Source organism: Gouania willdenowi, chromosome 9 (assembly GCF_900634775.1).
Source record: "Gouania willdenowi chromosome 9, fGouWil2.1, whole genome shotgun sequence".
NCBI classification, from domain to species: Eukaryota; Metazoa; Chordata; class Actinopteri; order Blenniiformes; family Gobiesocidae; genus Gouania; species Gouania willdenowi.
The window spans coordinates 36,235,207-36,252,782 of record NC_041052.1 but is presented as its reverse complement, the minus strand read 5'-3'; the positions used below and the strand labels follow the sequence as shown (position 1 = coordinate 36,252,782).

At 36.5% G+C, this 17,576-nt stretch overlaps 2 protein-coding genes across 4 annotated transcripts in view; one reads left to right on the top strand and one right to left on the bottom strand.

Annotated features, from left to right (window-relative positions):
• Positions 1 to 5,363, bottom strand: part of alkbh2 (alkB homolog 2, alpha-ketoglutarate dependent dioxygenase) — a 7,903-nt gene extending 2,540 nt beyond the window's left edge. The window contains exons 1-3 of one of the 3 annotated variants that reach the window (XM_028456472.1): positions 4,986 to 5,363; positions 2,716 to 3,000; positions 1,674 to 1,872 (exon numbers count right to left, since the gene is read on the bottom strand). In XM_028456472.1, the coding sequence (XP_028312273.1) occupies positions 1,674 to 1,872; positions 2,716 to 2,983 (467 nt within the window). In that variant the 5' untranslated portion in view covers positions 2,984 to 3,000; positions 4,986 to 5,363. Of the gene's footprint in view, positions 1 to 1,673; positions 1,873 to 2,715; positions 3,006 to 4,985 lie in introns of all 3 variants that reach the window. The other 2 variants (XM_028456473.1, XM_028456471.1) reach the window with 2 other exon arrangements.
• Positions 4,667 to 17,576, top strand: unga (uracil DNA glycosylase a). Its single transcript, XM_028456469.1, has 7 exons — positions 4,667 to 4,876; positions 5,197 to 5,394; positions 7,351 to 7,446; positions 8,153 to 8,250; positions 14,363 to 14,451; positions 15,859 to 16,037; positions 17,214 to 17,576. Exons 1-7 carry the CDS (start codon positions 4,778 to 4,780, stop codon positions 17,352 to 17,354), a joined length of 900 nt encoding a protein of 299 aa, XP_028312270.1. The 5' UTR covers positions 4,667 to 4,777; the 3' UTR covers positions 17,355 to 17,576.

Genomic DNA, 17,576 nt, shown 5'->3' with positions numbered 1-17,576 from the left:
CATTTTATTTGTCAGAATGATTTGGTTGGCAATGGTCGCAGGTGGGGCTTGAAGGTTCAACCTTCAATTAAAGTGGGGAACACCCAAAAAAGTTTGAGAAGCACTGTACGACAACACAGTACAGCATTTTCATGTGTCAGTACTTTACTTGAGCATTATTTTTAGGGAGTACTTATTACTTTTACCTCACTACATTTAAAAGACCAATATTGTACTTTTTACTCCACTACATTTCTATGGGAGAACTCGTTACAAAGAGTGTACCGTACATTACCATGAATCTGACGATACGAATTGGATGTCACAATATATCACGATGCTAAAGAATACAATATACATTGCAATATGTCCCGATATCGATAATTAAAAAAATCCCCTTTACAATTACTAATTGATGTATATTCAGTACCATCAAAAATATTGCTGTTCTGTTTTTAGATTATTTTTTTAGTGATGCATACAATGATAAAACAGGATAATAAAGCAATGGCATCACTGGTTTTTGAAATCCAAATCAGAAAATAGGCTCTAACACATTGCGTCTTTTGTTGCACATCCTGTTTGCAGGTTCTGGTTCTGGTTCTGGTTCTGGTTCTGGTTCTGGTTGGTCAGGGTCTCCAAAAGGCTTGAAGCACCCTCCATCAAACTAAGATGAGCACTGGTTATCCAGATTTGGTGATCCTGAAAAGTTTGTATCCGGATCACATTAATCCAACCTGATGTTGATTTGAAAAAACGTTTCAAATGTAAGATGATTACTTAATCATGGATTGCCAAAAAAAAAAAAGGGATTACTAAAACCGGATAAATTTTATCCGGATTAAACCTTTTCAAAAACTGGGCCTTGATGACTAAATTTTGACTAAAATTAAGTAGCATTTTAGTCAGAAGACTGTAACTAAAACTAAATAAAAATTTGCTGTTAAAATAACACTGATAATACGGTGAGTACTTATGGGACGCGGATTGTAAAGTTGCATATGCTAAAATAAACAGCACCATTTAGCGACAATGCTAAAATAAACAGAAACTTTTTACAACATTTTGCAACAAACCACGTTTAAAAAAACATGGGAATTTTTTTTACGTTTTACTTTTGACCAGATTTACAGCAATACTTTTGAATATTGTGATATTTTTTCCTAGTAAAATGTGTCAATGTTAAATCTAAATGTTAAATATTAAATCTGAATCTAAATGTTAAATGTTCGTTCGTGTCAATGAGCTTTTTTTTTGGTACTTTCAGTGAATTTGCATATTAGCTAAATATTTAGTTTCACTTGTGACATTTAGATTTAACATTTCACATTTATATGTAACATTCAGATTTTAACACTTAGATTTATCAATTAGAATTAGATTTAACATTTAGATTTATCAATTAGAATTAGATTTAACATTTAGATTTAGCATTTACATTTATATACAACATATAGATATAGATTTAATATTTAATATTTAGATTTAACATTGACATTGTATTTTTACTTGGACAAAAACATCACAAATATCGCTGTAAATCTGGTCAAAAGTAGTTAAAAAAAAAAAAAAACACGTACGGTTTTTAAACAGGGTTTGTTGCTAAATGTTAGAAATAGTTGCAGTTTATTTAAGCATACGCACCCCATAAATACTTTGTCATCCTCTGTACATCCAGTGTTACAATTTCTCACCTGTTGATCAGGACAAAGTTGAATATCCGTCCTGTTGTATTTGTGACTTTATCCCGAATATTTCTCAAGGTCGGCGTCCATGGAGAGGCGACGCGTGTCACTCCAGAGTAAGTGTATGTCACACCTGCATCCCCGTATGTGGCCTGCTTTCTAGGAATGTTGTACACCTTCCCAAACACCTGGACCTGCGCTTGTTCGCCTGGAAGAAAAGCACCAACAGTCATTGAACACTGCATTCCACACATTAACCCTCCTATTATCCTTGGAGTCAATTTGACCCCATTTAATGTTTATTATTTAAAAAAAATATGCTTCATGTTTCATGACTTTTCTTATTTTGATAGATACAAGTAGCTAAGCATACCATTATCAAGATGATTATTTTTTTCAAAGTGCTGAACACATATTGAACGCATTGGTGTTCCTTTGGGGTCAATTTGACCCCAAGTTGTTTTAGCTGTGCAAAACTTGACCGTCTGTTAGCTCTTGCTACATGGCATGGAACAGCTCTTTCACAGTGAAAGTGACAGAAAGGAGAATGTGTCAGAGACAGAGGCCTTTATACTGAATAACCCCAAATATGTTACAAAAAGGAAATGAAAATAAGTAAATCTATATGTTTATGAGAGGAAGGGGGGGGGGTCACCAACATCAATCAATATGATTGATTCTGTGAGAGTCATAATGTCAATGTTAAATCCAATTTAAATATAAATGTTCAATCTAAATATTAAATGTTGAATCTAAAATTTTGATGTAAATCTTAAAATGTAAATGAGAAAAAGATTTGGGTGAAAGATTTTCAAGTTGAATCAATTAATTCTAATTCAAAGGTTTGGCCTGATGGTGGAGCTAGAGAACAAGGTTTCATTATCAATGGGTTATTTATGTATTCAACAAATAAACAAAGTGCCTGACACAAAAACTTGGTTAACAATTTCCTGGAGGCAAATATCCCTGCGGTCAGATTGACCCCAAGGATAAAATGTGTTATTTATATATATTTGAGGATAATAAAAGGGTTCATGAATGCATTTTGCACCTGTGGAGTACACCAGCTCCTCCTCCAGCTGCTGAAACAGTGTATCCGCCTCTTCTTTAGAGAACAGCAGTGCATAATCACAATCCAAACCCTCAGCCTCTATCTTCTTCCAGGGAATAGGACGAGAGAACTCCCCTGAAGCGTCCCCGTCCTCTTCTTTTATCATTTCATCTGTCTCTGCTTTAATCTTCTTTCTTGGACTTCTTCTTGGTTCATCATTAGAATGGAGACGTTTCTTTTGTCCTCGACCAACCAGTTTTTCCATCATTGAAATCTATTTATGTGCTACACTGGAATGATAGAGATATTCAACAAATATAAATGACATTTTTAGAAGTTTTTTTAAAGTTAAAAATGATACAGAAGGTCAGAGGTGGGCAAGTGTTTTTGAAAATTGGGGCTAAAAAATGTAATTGGCTGAACCAGGGGCTACATTATCAACATTTGTCAGCGTTTAGAAAAATGACCGATCTGAGCGTTAATACAGGTAATAACAAAATGTTTTTGTGGTCATGGTATATTTTTTGTTGTTGTTTTATGTATTTCTCTTTTTTTGTGTTCTTGAAGTCATTTTGTGTATTTTTCTGTCATTTGGGTTGTGTTATGAGTTAATATGTGTATTATAGTTTTCATTTTGAGTTTTTCTGAGTCAATTTGTGTACATTTGTATTATTTTATTAAATACATTTTGTCTGTCTTTGTTGTCATTTTGTGTGTTTATTTCTGTACATTTCTCTCTCATTGTGTATACATTTTGTGATTTTTGTTGTTTTGTGTATTATTATTGTCATTTTGTGTTTTTGAAGTCATTTTTGAAAATATTTGTTGTCATTTTGTGTTTAGATCAAATAAAACATTAATTGAAGACACATTTACTGTAAATACATGGGGTGCCGATTGTAAAATTGCACAGGCTAAAATTAACAGCAATATTTAGGAACACACCACTCTGCAGATAGCCCTCATTCGTGCCAATGAACTTTTATTTTGGTACTTCCAATGAATTTGCATATTAGATAAATATTTAGTTGTGACATTTAGTTTTAACATTTAGATTTAGATTTAACATTTTAGATTTAGATTTAACATTTATATTTAAATGTAACATTTAGGTATAATATTTAACATTTAAGATTTACTTTTAAGATTTATATTTAATATTTAATATTTAGATTTAACATTTAGGTATAATATTTAACATTTAAGATTTAGATTTAAAACATTTAAATTTAACATTTAATATTTAGATTGAAATTTAACATTTGTATTTAAATGTAACATTTACATTTAATATTTAACATTTAGACTTAACATTGACATATTTTTACGAGAAAAGTAAATTTCACAAATATTACTGTAAATTGGGTCAAAAGTTTTTTTAAACATGGTTTAAACGGGTTTTTTTTTTGCAACATTTAGCAACAATGCTAAAATAAACAGCATTTTTTTGTTGTTGCAACATTTAGCAACAAACCACGTTTAAAAAAAACTATGGGATTTTTACATGTTAGTTTTGACTAGATTTACAAAAAAATTAAAAAAAAATTCTCGTAAAAATATAATGTCAATGGCCTGTAGCAAATTATTTAGTTTCACCCATGATATTTAATTTCGACTTGAAGATTTAGATTTAGATTTAACATTTAGATTTAATATTTAAAAATTAGTTTTAACATTGACATTATATATTATTTTTTTCGAGAAAAAAAATCGAATAAATATTGCTGTAAATCTGGTCAAACGTAACTTTAAAAATTCACATACGTTTTTAAACGTGGTTTGTTGCTAGCTGAATGTTGCAAAAAGTTGCTGTTTATTTTAGCATGCGCAGTTTTACAATCAGTGCCCCATATACATGGGGTAAAAAAAAGGTAAACTATGCAGGATGATCTTGAACACATCGCAGCTCATTATAATATTAGTGCCTGCGTCACTTGTATTTTGGCGGGTTTTCTAGTAGAAAAGAGTCGGTTTGAGAGGAGAGCACATTTCCCTGTGTGTGCTGAGGTTAGGGTTAAATTAGTTTAGATTCAGAGATCTTCAAACCCGTGCATTCAACAGAATGATTGGACAGAAAACCATCAACTCATTTTTTTCTCCAGTCACTAAAAAAAGGACTTCAAATGGGCTAGATCACATCGCAAATGATGTAAAGACAACAGTAAGTGACTCTAACGATGTTTCTATCAGTTTGATAAATAACCTAACGTTAATAGTGCTGTTAGTTAATGTATTAGTTAGTTTTTTACGTTTTATATTTTAATTCTTACTATTTTCAAACGGGGAGCTGCGCCTGTGCGTCGTTTACGCTCCACGATGCTGTACTTCCTCCTTTATGCTGCGTTCAAGGACACCAACGGACTCGGTTGTTTGTAAACACGTTGCAGGGCGAGCATGTTTCTGCTTCTACGGCCACTTTGTCGTTTAACTGCGCCTTTCTCATCCGCTTTCTATTCTACTCAATGTACTAAAACCATTCAGATGAAACGGAAGTCACCGGGTGATCCTGAGCCGTGCAGGTCGACTTCTGCATCTCTGTCCCCGGATCAGCTGGACAAGATCGCCCGGAATAAACGAGCCGCGCTGGTTAAACTCACTTCCTCACAAACGCCTCCTGGTTTTGGGGAAAGCTGGAGGGAGTCGCTCCCTGCAGAGTTTGTAAAACCATATTTTAAAGAGGTGAGTTAGATGTTCGTGTGTTTCTTACCGTCTTCTTGTATTTATATTTTTTTGTCCCCTCTATAGTTATTTCTTTTTTCATTTATTTATTGAGCACACATTAAAGAAAAATAAACATTAAAGGTGCAAGGAGTGGACAAAGCAGAAGAGCTCCACCCCTTTCAATAAACACAAACAACTTTAAAATAAGTTCTAACACATAAACACATAGAATCAGGAGAAAAAAATGCACAATTAAGCTTTGATACATGAGGGAAAATCATATATAAACAAAGTAGAAAAATAAAAAAAATATTGAACAAAACTTTACTTCTTTTAAAACGTACTTAAGTAAAAGTAAAATTACTGATTTAGAAATGTATTTAAAAATAAAAGTACAAGTACCCAATAAAAGCAACTCAGTTACAATAACATGAGTACTTGACTTTCACCTCTGCTTTTAACCTTAATGTAGGCCTACTGTTACAAATAAAACATCTATTTTGTGATTTTTAAACACATTTTAGAATTTTACAATTTAAAATTGTCAAATTGTTACACGTTAATTTGAACAAATTTGTAAATGAGCATGTCAGAAAACGGCTTTTAATTTTATCAAAGCTATTTCAACTGTAGGTTTAATTTTAGTTAAACTATTAGCAGTACTGTATGTACATCCATGTTAATGTTTATAAAGAGGATAAACCCACTGTTAATTCAGTGAATTAATTTAACATAAGCCACTCATTTAAAGAAAAACTCCAACTGAAAACACAATCTAACGACAAAGCAGTAGTCAATAAGTCATTTGTTCATATGACATCATCATTGTATTATCATTTTTAACCAAAAATGCTTTAAAGTGTTAGTACACCCCAAAACCACTTTTTTTCCTGCTGAATACATATATGATTAGGTTTAAAGTAATGTAGTTTATTGATGCTCCTCCCACTCTAAACATTTTATTACTTAAATGTAATGTTTTTTGTAGTAAAATGTCAGAGTGACTGCCCTCTATTGGTCGAATAGAATTTTTGCTATTGGCTGAGATTAGATCAGTGATGTCACTAACCGTCACTGTTGGCCCCGCCTATAAAAGATGGGAGGAGGGACTAGTTTTCTTCCTCCTCACAGCCCTCAGTGAGCATTGATTGACAGCTCCATGCGGAAGTGTGCAGCGCTATGGGGGTGGGGCTGCTGTGACTGGGTGTGTCCTAACTACTCGAGGACAGTGGTTCCCAAAGAGGAGAACATTGCAGCAGGAACTTGGAAAGATTTAATTAATTTAAAAGTAATCGGGAAATGTTCCTTGTTTGTTTTTAGGAAAGTTTTTGGACAAATTCACCACAAACTTACACTACTATTGCTTCATAAAATACTATATTTTCTTGTAATTTATTGAAACTGGGTTATTTTATGCTGTAGTTGCCATTTTATCACACTTTTTACAATAGGAGACAATAATTAGCTACATTTTACAAGGAGGCTGCAGTCTCTTACTATTGAAGTAATTGCTTGTATTTTCAATTTCAGAAATTCCATTTTAAATTTCATCCATTAATTTGAATTTTTAGATCAAACCTTAGGAAACCAGTGTTCAAGACACATTTAGAGTTTTAGATGAGCCCGCGGTTCCACAAATGGAAAATTATAAGAAGGTAATTAGGAGGGTGTACACATGATTTGACACAAATGCAAAAAGGGGTACACAAAGAAAAAAAGATTGGGAACCACTACTCTAGGAGCAATGCCCAAAATCAAGGCAATTTTTAAATTTCCCCCTAGTGGCAGGTCAGCAAAGACCTCTGGAGGTGTACTTACACTTTACCCCCACCCCGCACATACACACACTCGCACATACACACATTTTTCATGCCTTTATTTTTTCATTTTGCTCTCTCTTTGGTGCTTGACAGTACTCTGTAATAAAATGGAACCTGATGCTGTTTTAATAGGTGAACACTTTTTCTGTCACAGCTGATGTCGTTTGTTTCTGAGGAGAGGAAACTCCACACGGTGTATCCACCTGCAGAGGACGTCTTCACATGGACTCAGATGTGTGAGATGCAACAGGTGAGTTCACCTCAGTGTGCACATGGAGCAGATACTGGCACCAGTAGACACCTTCCACCATCCTTCCATTAAAGGCCTGTACTACGAACCTTGATAAGTATATCCTGGATTTATCTTTGTTAGCTTCATCTAACCAAACATTCTCTATCACAGCTGTCCTATGAAGCAGGTTATCAACATGTTCATTTAAGATGGGTCTTTACTGCCTGGCTACGTGTGTGCTTCTGTGACGGGGGGGGGGAGATTGCAGTGTCAGACCAATTACAAACACGGCAAAATTGTATAGAGCCTTGGTTCCCAAAGTGGGGTACGGGTACCCCCAGGGGAATGCAAAATGTCACATTTTTTAACATACAGTATATAATGATAAAGTTTAGTGTTTACTTACCACTGAACGAGACATGAGAAGACACACAATACAAGCGATGAGCTTTGGTCTGCTTCTGGAACACCGGCGCTCGTGCATGTGAGGGGCGTGGCTTTAGAGGGAACACAGAGGGGAGGGGGTGGGTAAAAGCACAGCAATCAGAGGATGCTACATTCAATATCATGCTAGTTTTTATAAAATTACCTCCCCTGCTTTTTATTGTAATTGGGAAAAAAAGCTGGTGACTGTAATCGTAATTGAACGTGGATAATTGAAAACGTAATTGTAACTGAAAAATGTAATTGACCCCAACGCTGGCTGTGTCGTCACTGATTCCAGGTGAAAGTTGTGATTCTGGGCCAGGACCCGTACCATGGTCCCAACCAGGCCCACGGACTGTGCTTCAGTGTCAAACGGCCGGTGCCGCCTCCACCCAGGTTTGAAAGTTCTCCACCTTTGATATGAATTATAACGCATACATAGCAGATGGGAAACAGTGCACCAGGGGTGTCAAACTCATTTCAATTCAGGGGTCAAAGACAGATTAGTCTGATATCAAGTGGGCCACACATTATAGACACGAATGGGAGCAATTTCAACATTGATGTGTCATAATTTGCCCTTCCATGTAAAGAAAAGTGTGTATTTAAAGGAATTAATAATATCCAAGCAATTAGTGAGGATAATAGATATTTTGACCAATTTTTATTTAATTTGGGGACTAATAACAAAATTAAAATATTTTAGAAAAATTAAGGGTTCTTTGGACAATTTCTAATTAAACATGACTGCTATCGGTGGAGCCACGGACCAAGATGGCAGCCTAGTGTGAGTGCTCCCTGCAACTCTGCTAAAAGTTTACAAAGTCCTAGTTATTAACGCTTCTAACTAGTTCTACAAGATGTCTAAACAAACAACGCTTAAAGACTGTGAGAGCAGCTCCAGATCTCGTGGTTCTCAGAGACCCAAAACTACAACTATGACTACTGCGGCAGCCGATGATGCTAACAATGAGAGCAGCTCACGGATCGACTTAGCTACGGTGCTAAGTGAGCTGCAGTCACTCCGTACGACTATCACCGCGATCAACACCAAGATAAGTACTCTTGATGGTTTTGGGACAAAACTTGACAATGTGGAGAGACGCATAACTGAGATGAATGGCTCGGTCGACGCCGTGCAAAAAAGTTTTATGGATCTTCAACAAGATATTACCGCTAACGCTAGGCGGCTAACGGAAGCCGAAGGCCGCATAGGGGTCACTGAAGATGGCCTGGAGAGTGTGAAAACGGAGCAGGCTGCCGCCGCTAAACGCATCGCTTATTTGGAGTCTAAAACGGAGGACCTAGAAAATCGTGCTCGGAGAAAGAACTTAAGACTGGTAGGGCTCCCCGAAAACGCTGAAAAAAACCAGCCCATGACTGATTACATCCAACACATGCTGCCGATCTGGTTGGGGCTTGACGCCGGCAGGTCGTTCACATTGGAAAGAGCACACCGCACCCTGGCAAGACCAAGACCGGACCAGAACAGAGCTGTAATCATTCGTTTCCTACGATTTCAAGACCGTGAGTTTGTCTTCAACTCATCCAAACAACGCTCGCTCACTCATGATGGTCACAGGATCTTCTTTGCTCAAGATTTATCAGCGGAAACCATGAAGGCGCGGAGCCCATTCAACGCAGTACGGAAAAAGTTCATCGAAGCTGGATCTTTTCGGGGATTCACCCTACGCCCTTGCAGGATGAGAGCTCTACACAATGGGAAAATAATTCTTTTCTCCACACCAGAAGAAGCTGAGGACTTCCTCATAAACTCTTAAACCTTTAAATGGCCAGGAGTGCAGGTAATCACAGCAGGACTGATATGGACAATAACACAGGTGCACTAGCTTGATATAGACTTTCTTATGATACATTTATATACCTTTGCACTTTATAATTTATTTTGATTATATGCAGAGATGCTACTACCATATTTGGTGGACACCTTATTTTATGAACCTGGTGTGGACCTGTATACTTGTTCTATTTGTTACTGAAGCTGTTAAATCAAGAAGCGTTAATATTATTATGCTTTATATCTATTAGTCTAGGACTTTAAGTGTTTGAAGTCTCAGTTTGGGATGCGGAGTTGGGGATGCGGGGCACTTGGGCTGTCTGAGAGATGTGCCTACAGTAAAACCACTCCTCATTAGTGTGGATTGGTATTTGCCCTTATACCGTTTTGTTTAAATAAGGGAAGGGGGGCGGGTTTTTTCAATGGTTAAGTGTTTTTATGTCTGGTTCAGTTCTTATCATTTTAACTTGTTTTACTCGTTTATTTTTTGTCACACTCAACATGGTCATCGATCTCAAAATGATATACATAAAGCAACATGGAAGGTTCAAAACTGTCTGATTTAAGATTTACAAGCTGGAATGTCAGGGGACTTAATAAGTTAACTAAATTGAAGCAGGTAATGAATAGACTTAAAAACCTGCACTCCAAAATAATTTTCCTTCAGGAAATTCATCTTATGGCCAATGAAGTTAAAAAAGTACAGCGTAGGTGGCCTGGTCAAGTCATACACGCTACATATAACAATTACGCTCGGGGGGTATTAATTCTCATCCACAAAACAATTCCTTTCCAACTTACTAATACTATTAGGGACCCCCAAGGAAGGTTTGTAATCGCCCAGGGTAGGATCCTGTCCCTCGCACTGAATTTGATCAGCATATATGGTCCTAATGAGGACAATTCAAAATTTTTTGAAGATTTCTTTCTGACCCTGTCCTCATTGAATGGCCTAAATGTTATCGGTGGGGATTTCAACTGCACTTTAAACCCGCTGGTAGACCGCTCTACAAAATCTGACCCCCATAAAAAACAATCCAGAAAAATTATTTTACAATATATCACAGATTTAAATTTAGCAGAAATCTGGAGAAAACTTAACCCAGATAAATTAGAATATTCATGCTACTCAGGGATACATAAATCCAGATCTCGCATTGATTATTTTTTAGTGTCACAAGAACTGGTATCTAAAATTCAGAATTGTTGGTATGACTGTATAGTCATCAGTGATCATTCCCCCATTTCCATGTCTGTACATATGGAGAAGCTTCAGCAGTCTCCCTCTTATTGGCGTATGCAAGTGAGATGGCTCCAAAACCTGGAATTTGTTAAGTATGTAGAAGAAAAGATTGATATTTACTTTCAGATTAATACTAACCAAACTAACGCATGCATTAGATGGGAAGCCTTCAAGGCATATATTAGAGGGGAGATTATTAGTTTCACAAGCACTCAAAACAAGAAACGAAAAGCAGAAATTAATAAATTAGAGAAACAAATAAAATATTTGGAAATAGATATAAATAACAAAGATGACCCTGAAAAACAAAAACGGTTACTAACCTTAAGAACGGAATACAATAAATTAACATCTGATAAAGCAGCAAAAAGTTTACTGTGGTTGAACCAGGCCTTTTACGATCAGGGAGAAAAGGCTGGCAAATTGTTAGCTTGGAGAATAAAAAAAATAAAATCTGAAAGGGCAATTAATGGCATAACTACGCAACCAGGAGAGATGCTGAACGATCCTCAAGATATTAATAATGCATTTAAGGAATTTTATCAATCATTGTACAGGTCGGAATGCTTCCCTACTCCCGCTTATAGAGATACCTTTCTTAATCATCTTCGGTTCAATACAGTCACAGAGGAGGTTAAAGAGGACCTGGATAAAGACATAACAACGGAAGAGCTACTGCAGGCCATTAAAAGTATCAACTCAGGTAAAGCTCCGGGGCCGGATGGCCTGCCAGTAGAGTTTTACAAAACCTTCCAAAAGCAGTTACTGATCCCACTTTTGAGTATGTTTAATGAGTCATTTAACAGTGGCACATTACCACCAACCTTAAGACTTGCTACAATAATCCTTATTTTAAAACCCGGGAAAATACCAACTAATTGCTCTTCATACAGGCCTATTAGCCTCCTGGGAGTTGACACAAAAATACTGTGTAAAGTTCTTGCTAAAAGGCTAGACCCACACATCCCTTCTTTGGTACATAGCGATCAGAACGGGTTTGTACAGAGTCGTCATGGCTTTCATAACATCAGAAGGGTCCTCAACATAATTAATTCCCAAAATAATACCAGGGATACAGCGTTGCTATCTCTAGATGCTAGACAAGCGTTTGATAGAATCGAGTGGCCTTATTTGTTCAATTTGTTACCAAGATATGGACTTGGGGGAAAATTTCTGAAATGGATAGAATTACTGTATACCAACCCTACAGCACGTGTAATGACAAATAATAATTTATCAAGCCCGATAGTGTTGGAGAGGTCAACCCGTCAGGGCTGCCCCCTTTCCCCATTATTGTTCATTTTGGCCATTGAGCCTCTAGCCATGTCCATTAGAGCTGAGACCAATTTTTCAGGTATAACTATTGGAAACCATGAACATAAGATATCATTATATGCAGATGACGTAATCCTTTTTTTGTCAAACCTATCTAACAGTGTCCAGACACTATTACATCTAATTAATAAATTTGGTCAGTTTTCTGGATACTGTATTAATAATGCAAAATCTTCTATACTCTTTTTGAACAAAGACGAAAGAATGAATCCAGTTATAAGTACACCCTTTTCTAGTGCGACTGAGGGCTTTACCTATCTTGGAATTAGGATTACTCCCCAAATTAACACAATTGTTGAAGCAAATTATGACCCGTTGATGAGAGAGGTACGAGAATCGCTTGAAAAATGGACAACAATGCCAATATCAATGATTGGCCGGATCAACTTAATTAAAATGACTATCTTGCCAAAATTTTTATACCTGTTTCAATCGCTCCCCCTACCACTGCCAAAATCTTTTTTTAAAGAAATTAATCGTGTATTTTGTAGATTCATCTGGAACAACAGAAAATCTAGACTCAGACTTAGCTTATTGTATATGCCATATGATAGGGGCGGTTTACAAATGCCCAGTTTAAAGTGGTATTACTGGGCCGCTCAGCTACGCAGTACTATGTTTTATTTTGTTAAACAATCCCCTCCAGCATGGGTTTATATTGAACAGGCATCAATATCTAAGCTGCCATTAAACCTATATCTATATTCAGCAGATTTTAAAATCTTAAAAAAAACAACAACAAATCCTTTCCTTAAAAACTCTATTGATATATGGTTTAAAGCCCATAGACATATTGGTGATACACCCCCCATCTCTCAATTTTCACCCATTTGGGGTAATGCGCGGTTTACTCCTGGCAGGGCAGATGGTGGCTTTCAGATTTGGGCCGACAGGGGGGTGCAAAAAATTGGAGACTTGTATGTTCAGGGCACTTTACTAACATTTATTGAACTTTGTTTTAAACACTCACTGCCCAAAAAACACCTCTTTAAATACTTACAATTGAAGCACTTCATCTCGTCAAAGCACCACCAGGCTATATGCGAGCCACCGCTGTCCCACCTCGAGGATATTGTGTTAAAACACATGCATGGGAAACGGCAAATATCTATAATATATGCAGCACTTGTCTCATACGACAAGGAGTCTAGTCATGATAAAAGGAGGGCATGGAGCCTAGATATTAAGGAAGATATTGAAGAAACTGAGTGGGCGACAGCTTGTCTAAAAGCTCAATCACAAACCATTAATACCCGAATGAAACTACTGCAACTCAAGTGGCTAATGAGGACATACATGACTCCTGAGAAACTTAGTAAATGGTCCCCTGGCATTCCAGATACATGTGTAAAATGTTTGACTGAGAAAGGTACCTTAGTTCATTGTGTATGGGAATGTCCCAAGTTGGTAGCTTTTTGGAAAATGGTTGTCCACACTTTAAGTAAAATCACAGGTATTCAGGTACCCTGCTTAGCAAAACTTTGTATCTTAGGGATATATCCAAATAACTTTCCTTCTAACTCCAAGTGTAAAACTCTGATCAACTTTGGCCTCCTGCAGGCCAGGAGGATGGTGGCTCTGTCTTGGAGAGAGACTGAAGTATCTTCTGCACAATCCTGGATTAGAGAGATGGCAATGTGTGTTACATTAGAAAAGCTAACCTATGTAATTAGGGGCAAAGCACAAGAATTTGAAGAGGTGTGGACACCCTTAATGGACTTTCTAAGACAACAATAGAATATATTTTGCTGCATGGTTATTGAGTGTGATGACTTATTATTATTATTATTATTATTTTTGTATTACTTATTTATTTTACTTATTTTTTTTTTTTTTTTTTTCTGTTATTATTTACTTTTTTGTATGTGTATACGCTGAAAGACCAGCTTGCACTTGATTGAACAATTAGTATGGTGCGTGTTGATGTGTTTTATATGCTGCTACTGAAAATCAATAAAAACATTGTTCAAAAAAAAAAACATGACTGCTATCATGTTATATAAGCAAAATTTGTCTCCAGCAGCTTTAAATAAAGTGTGACGGGGAAAAACTGTTCAGATTGCTTTTTCCGTCTGTTTTCTGTGAACATGGAAACTCAAAGGCCCTACATTTGCATTTGTGTGTATTTTCAGTTTGGGGAACATGTACAAGGAACTGATGTCAGACATCAAAGGCTTTCAGCACCCTGGGCACGGGGATCTGAGTGGATGGGCCAAACAAGGTGCACAGCCATTTTGAGTCCAAAGATGTTTATACGTTGTAAGTAGGGATGTAACGATCAATCGCAAGGCAGTTAAAAATCGATTAATAGGTATCACGGTTGACATCGATTTTCTGAAAATTGAATCGCAGTACTTTTTTTAACCACAAGTGTAGGCGGCGGGCGGAGTCTGCTAATACTTTCTTTCTGGCCGCCTTCTACTCTTAAATATGTTAATAAATGATTCATTACCCCTTTAGCACCGAAAGAATATCTGTAAAAGTCACGTTTTTCTATTAGCTCTGTCTGCTAGCATAGCTTCTCTTCTTCACTGCAAGATATCTGCATGCCAACCGACCACTGTTACCAGCGCCCTCTGCTGGTCCAAACAAATATGACGTAAATCAGTGCAATCACGGTTTTTTTTTTTTTATTTTAAAGTCCAATTGTTAAGGCACAAAATACATTTTCAGTTGCACTTTTAAAAGAAAAAGAACTATTATGCAGTTTTGCATTGTTTATTATAGAACCAGAATTTAAATTAATAGGCTTCATTTTCATTTGTATTATTCCTTTATTTATTTCATTCAAGATTTATTTTTAGTTAAATTGCATTGTTTTGAATAGTTTATCAAGGAATTCTTTTGACAATGAAAAATAAAAGGAAAATAGTACAGTATTTTCTAGTTTTCTTCCCAAAAAAAAAATTTGTCTACAATCCCATTTTGTAAAATAAATCGTGAGAGAATCGTATCGTGAACCCAGTATCGTGAATCGAATCGTATCAGGAGTTGAGTGAATCGTTACATCCCTAGTTGTAAGGTAACATGAAGGGCCTGTACTACCAAGCTGGATAAGTACTGTATATTTGGGATATCTCTGTTAGCTTCAAACATTTTCTCAGAGAGCAGCTGTACTTTGCAGGATATAAATACGCCACTAAACTGTGTAGAGCAACTTAAACTTAAAGGTACTAGGGGCGCTAGACCTGTAGCTTCCACGTCAAGTGCCCCTAGTGGCCACAAACGCCGCAGCACTGTCGCAAAAATCAACAGTCAGTCGGGCCAGCCTCCCTTGTCTTTTGATTGTGTATGCAGACAGTAGATGACCTGTAACTTCGGGATAAGGATTGGTTCTAAGGGCTGAGGTGTCACATTTCTCTCTCTCGCTCTCTCTCTCTCTTAGTCTCAAGGAGCTAATATATTTCCTCAGCAGGCATTTTTGTTCCTCAAAAAATATAAAAACAAACATCAGCTTGCTGTGGCCAGTCATGTTTTCCGAGCTTACTGGATGAAGCGCATTTACCTCGGAGGTCGAAATTGACGACTCTGATCTCTACCGAATGCAGTAATAATCCCAGAAGTTAGCGCGATAAGAGGAGATCCATCTTCGTCTGTGTGCCACTAACAGGCCCACTTCTTTCTACAGGTGTGTTGTTGCTCAATGCAGTACTGACTGTGCGAGCACACCAGGCCAACTCCCATAAAGACAGAGGTTGGGAAAAGTTCACTGATGCTGTTGTTCAGTGTCTCAGCAACAACCAGGAAAACCTTGTCTTCATGCTTTGGGGATCGTACGCTCAGAAGAAAGGAGCTGCAATAGACAGAGTGAGTTACAATCAGGGTCGGGGACATTTACGTATTTCAGTTACACAAAGTCTTCAATTATGATTACGGTGACGGCCATTTTTTATAATTACAATTAAAATAAAAATATTTTTTTTTCCTCCCAAAAGTCTTAAAATTACATCTCAATTACTAAAGTTCAATTACAATTACTGATCCAGTAATAAATCACCCCATAAAATGTATCCTTCCCCTTGTGTTAGCTTTCTGTTAGCATCTCTTATGATAACATAGATCAGACGAGATTGGGCAATGACAGGCAGGTACGGCCGCATATAAATTTACCTCAGATTTGGGCGTTTTTCACATTTTTGTTATTTTTATTTATCGCATATACTTTTTTTTTTTTTTTTTTTTTTTTTTTTTTTACAGTAGTTGGCGCCAGTGTTGGGGTCAATAACATTTTAAAATCACATTTAAGTCTTCAATTATCCATGTTCAATTACAACTCAACTACGATTACGTTGACCGACTATTTTCCCCAATTACAATTTCTCCCCTGAATGTCAATTACAATTACCTTCTCAATTACTAAAGTTTGAGTTACAATTAAACACAATTACTGAGCCTATATTAAATAAGCCCATAAAACTTAACCTTCCTCTTGTGTTAGCTTTCTGTTAGCATCTCTTATGATAACGGCTCAGTTTTGACCCATGTCTTAAATCATTTGTAAAATACAATAAAAAATATAATCTATCATACAATTTGTTTCTCGTCTCTTGGTGTCCTTGTTAGGCTTCCTTATCAATTAAAATGTTAGTATTCATATTTTTTGTGTGGGCATCTGAGCCTTTTTTCTTTCAGTATATCCCTGATTAATTTTTTTTTTAAATGGTAAAATGATCCTGAAGAGAACTGACAGGTTGTTGATCTGAAACATATTTTAATAATTAATAACTGTCTGTGTAAGCCATAGAACTGTATCATGGTTCCACATTTTTGTGTTTCATTAAATTGTACATGGCGGATTTTATAGAATTTCCATAACAATTACAAAGTCGCTTCATCTGAACTCACAGTTCATTTATTATTTCCAATTACAATCATAATTACACCATAATTGTAATTGATTATCAATTATGCACTTATAATTGAGCCCAATCCTGGCTACAATCTTCACCAGCAGCATGACTCCAGTGTTTATTCTGTTGTCAGGAACGTCACCACGTGCTGCGGGCTGTGCATCCTTCTCCTCTTTCTGCTCATCGTGGATTCTTTGGCTGCAAACACTTTTCAAAGGCCAACGAGCTGCTGCAGAAATCTGGGAAGTCTCCCATAAACTGGAATGCACTCTAAACATTTGGCATGTTCCTGTAAGCTTCTGTTCTTCATGCTCTAATAGTGGAATGTACTCCAACCAGGTTCGCACTTTGTTCTCTACATGAGTTTTAAAGCCTTGTTCTGCTAAGTTACATTTTCCTTATGTAAATATCCTTGTGTACGCCAAACACTGATGTCCCTAAAGGTTTATTTTATATGTTCAGTTGAGTTTTCAGTCCATTAAAAAGTGTTTTTTTA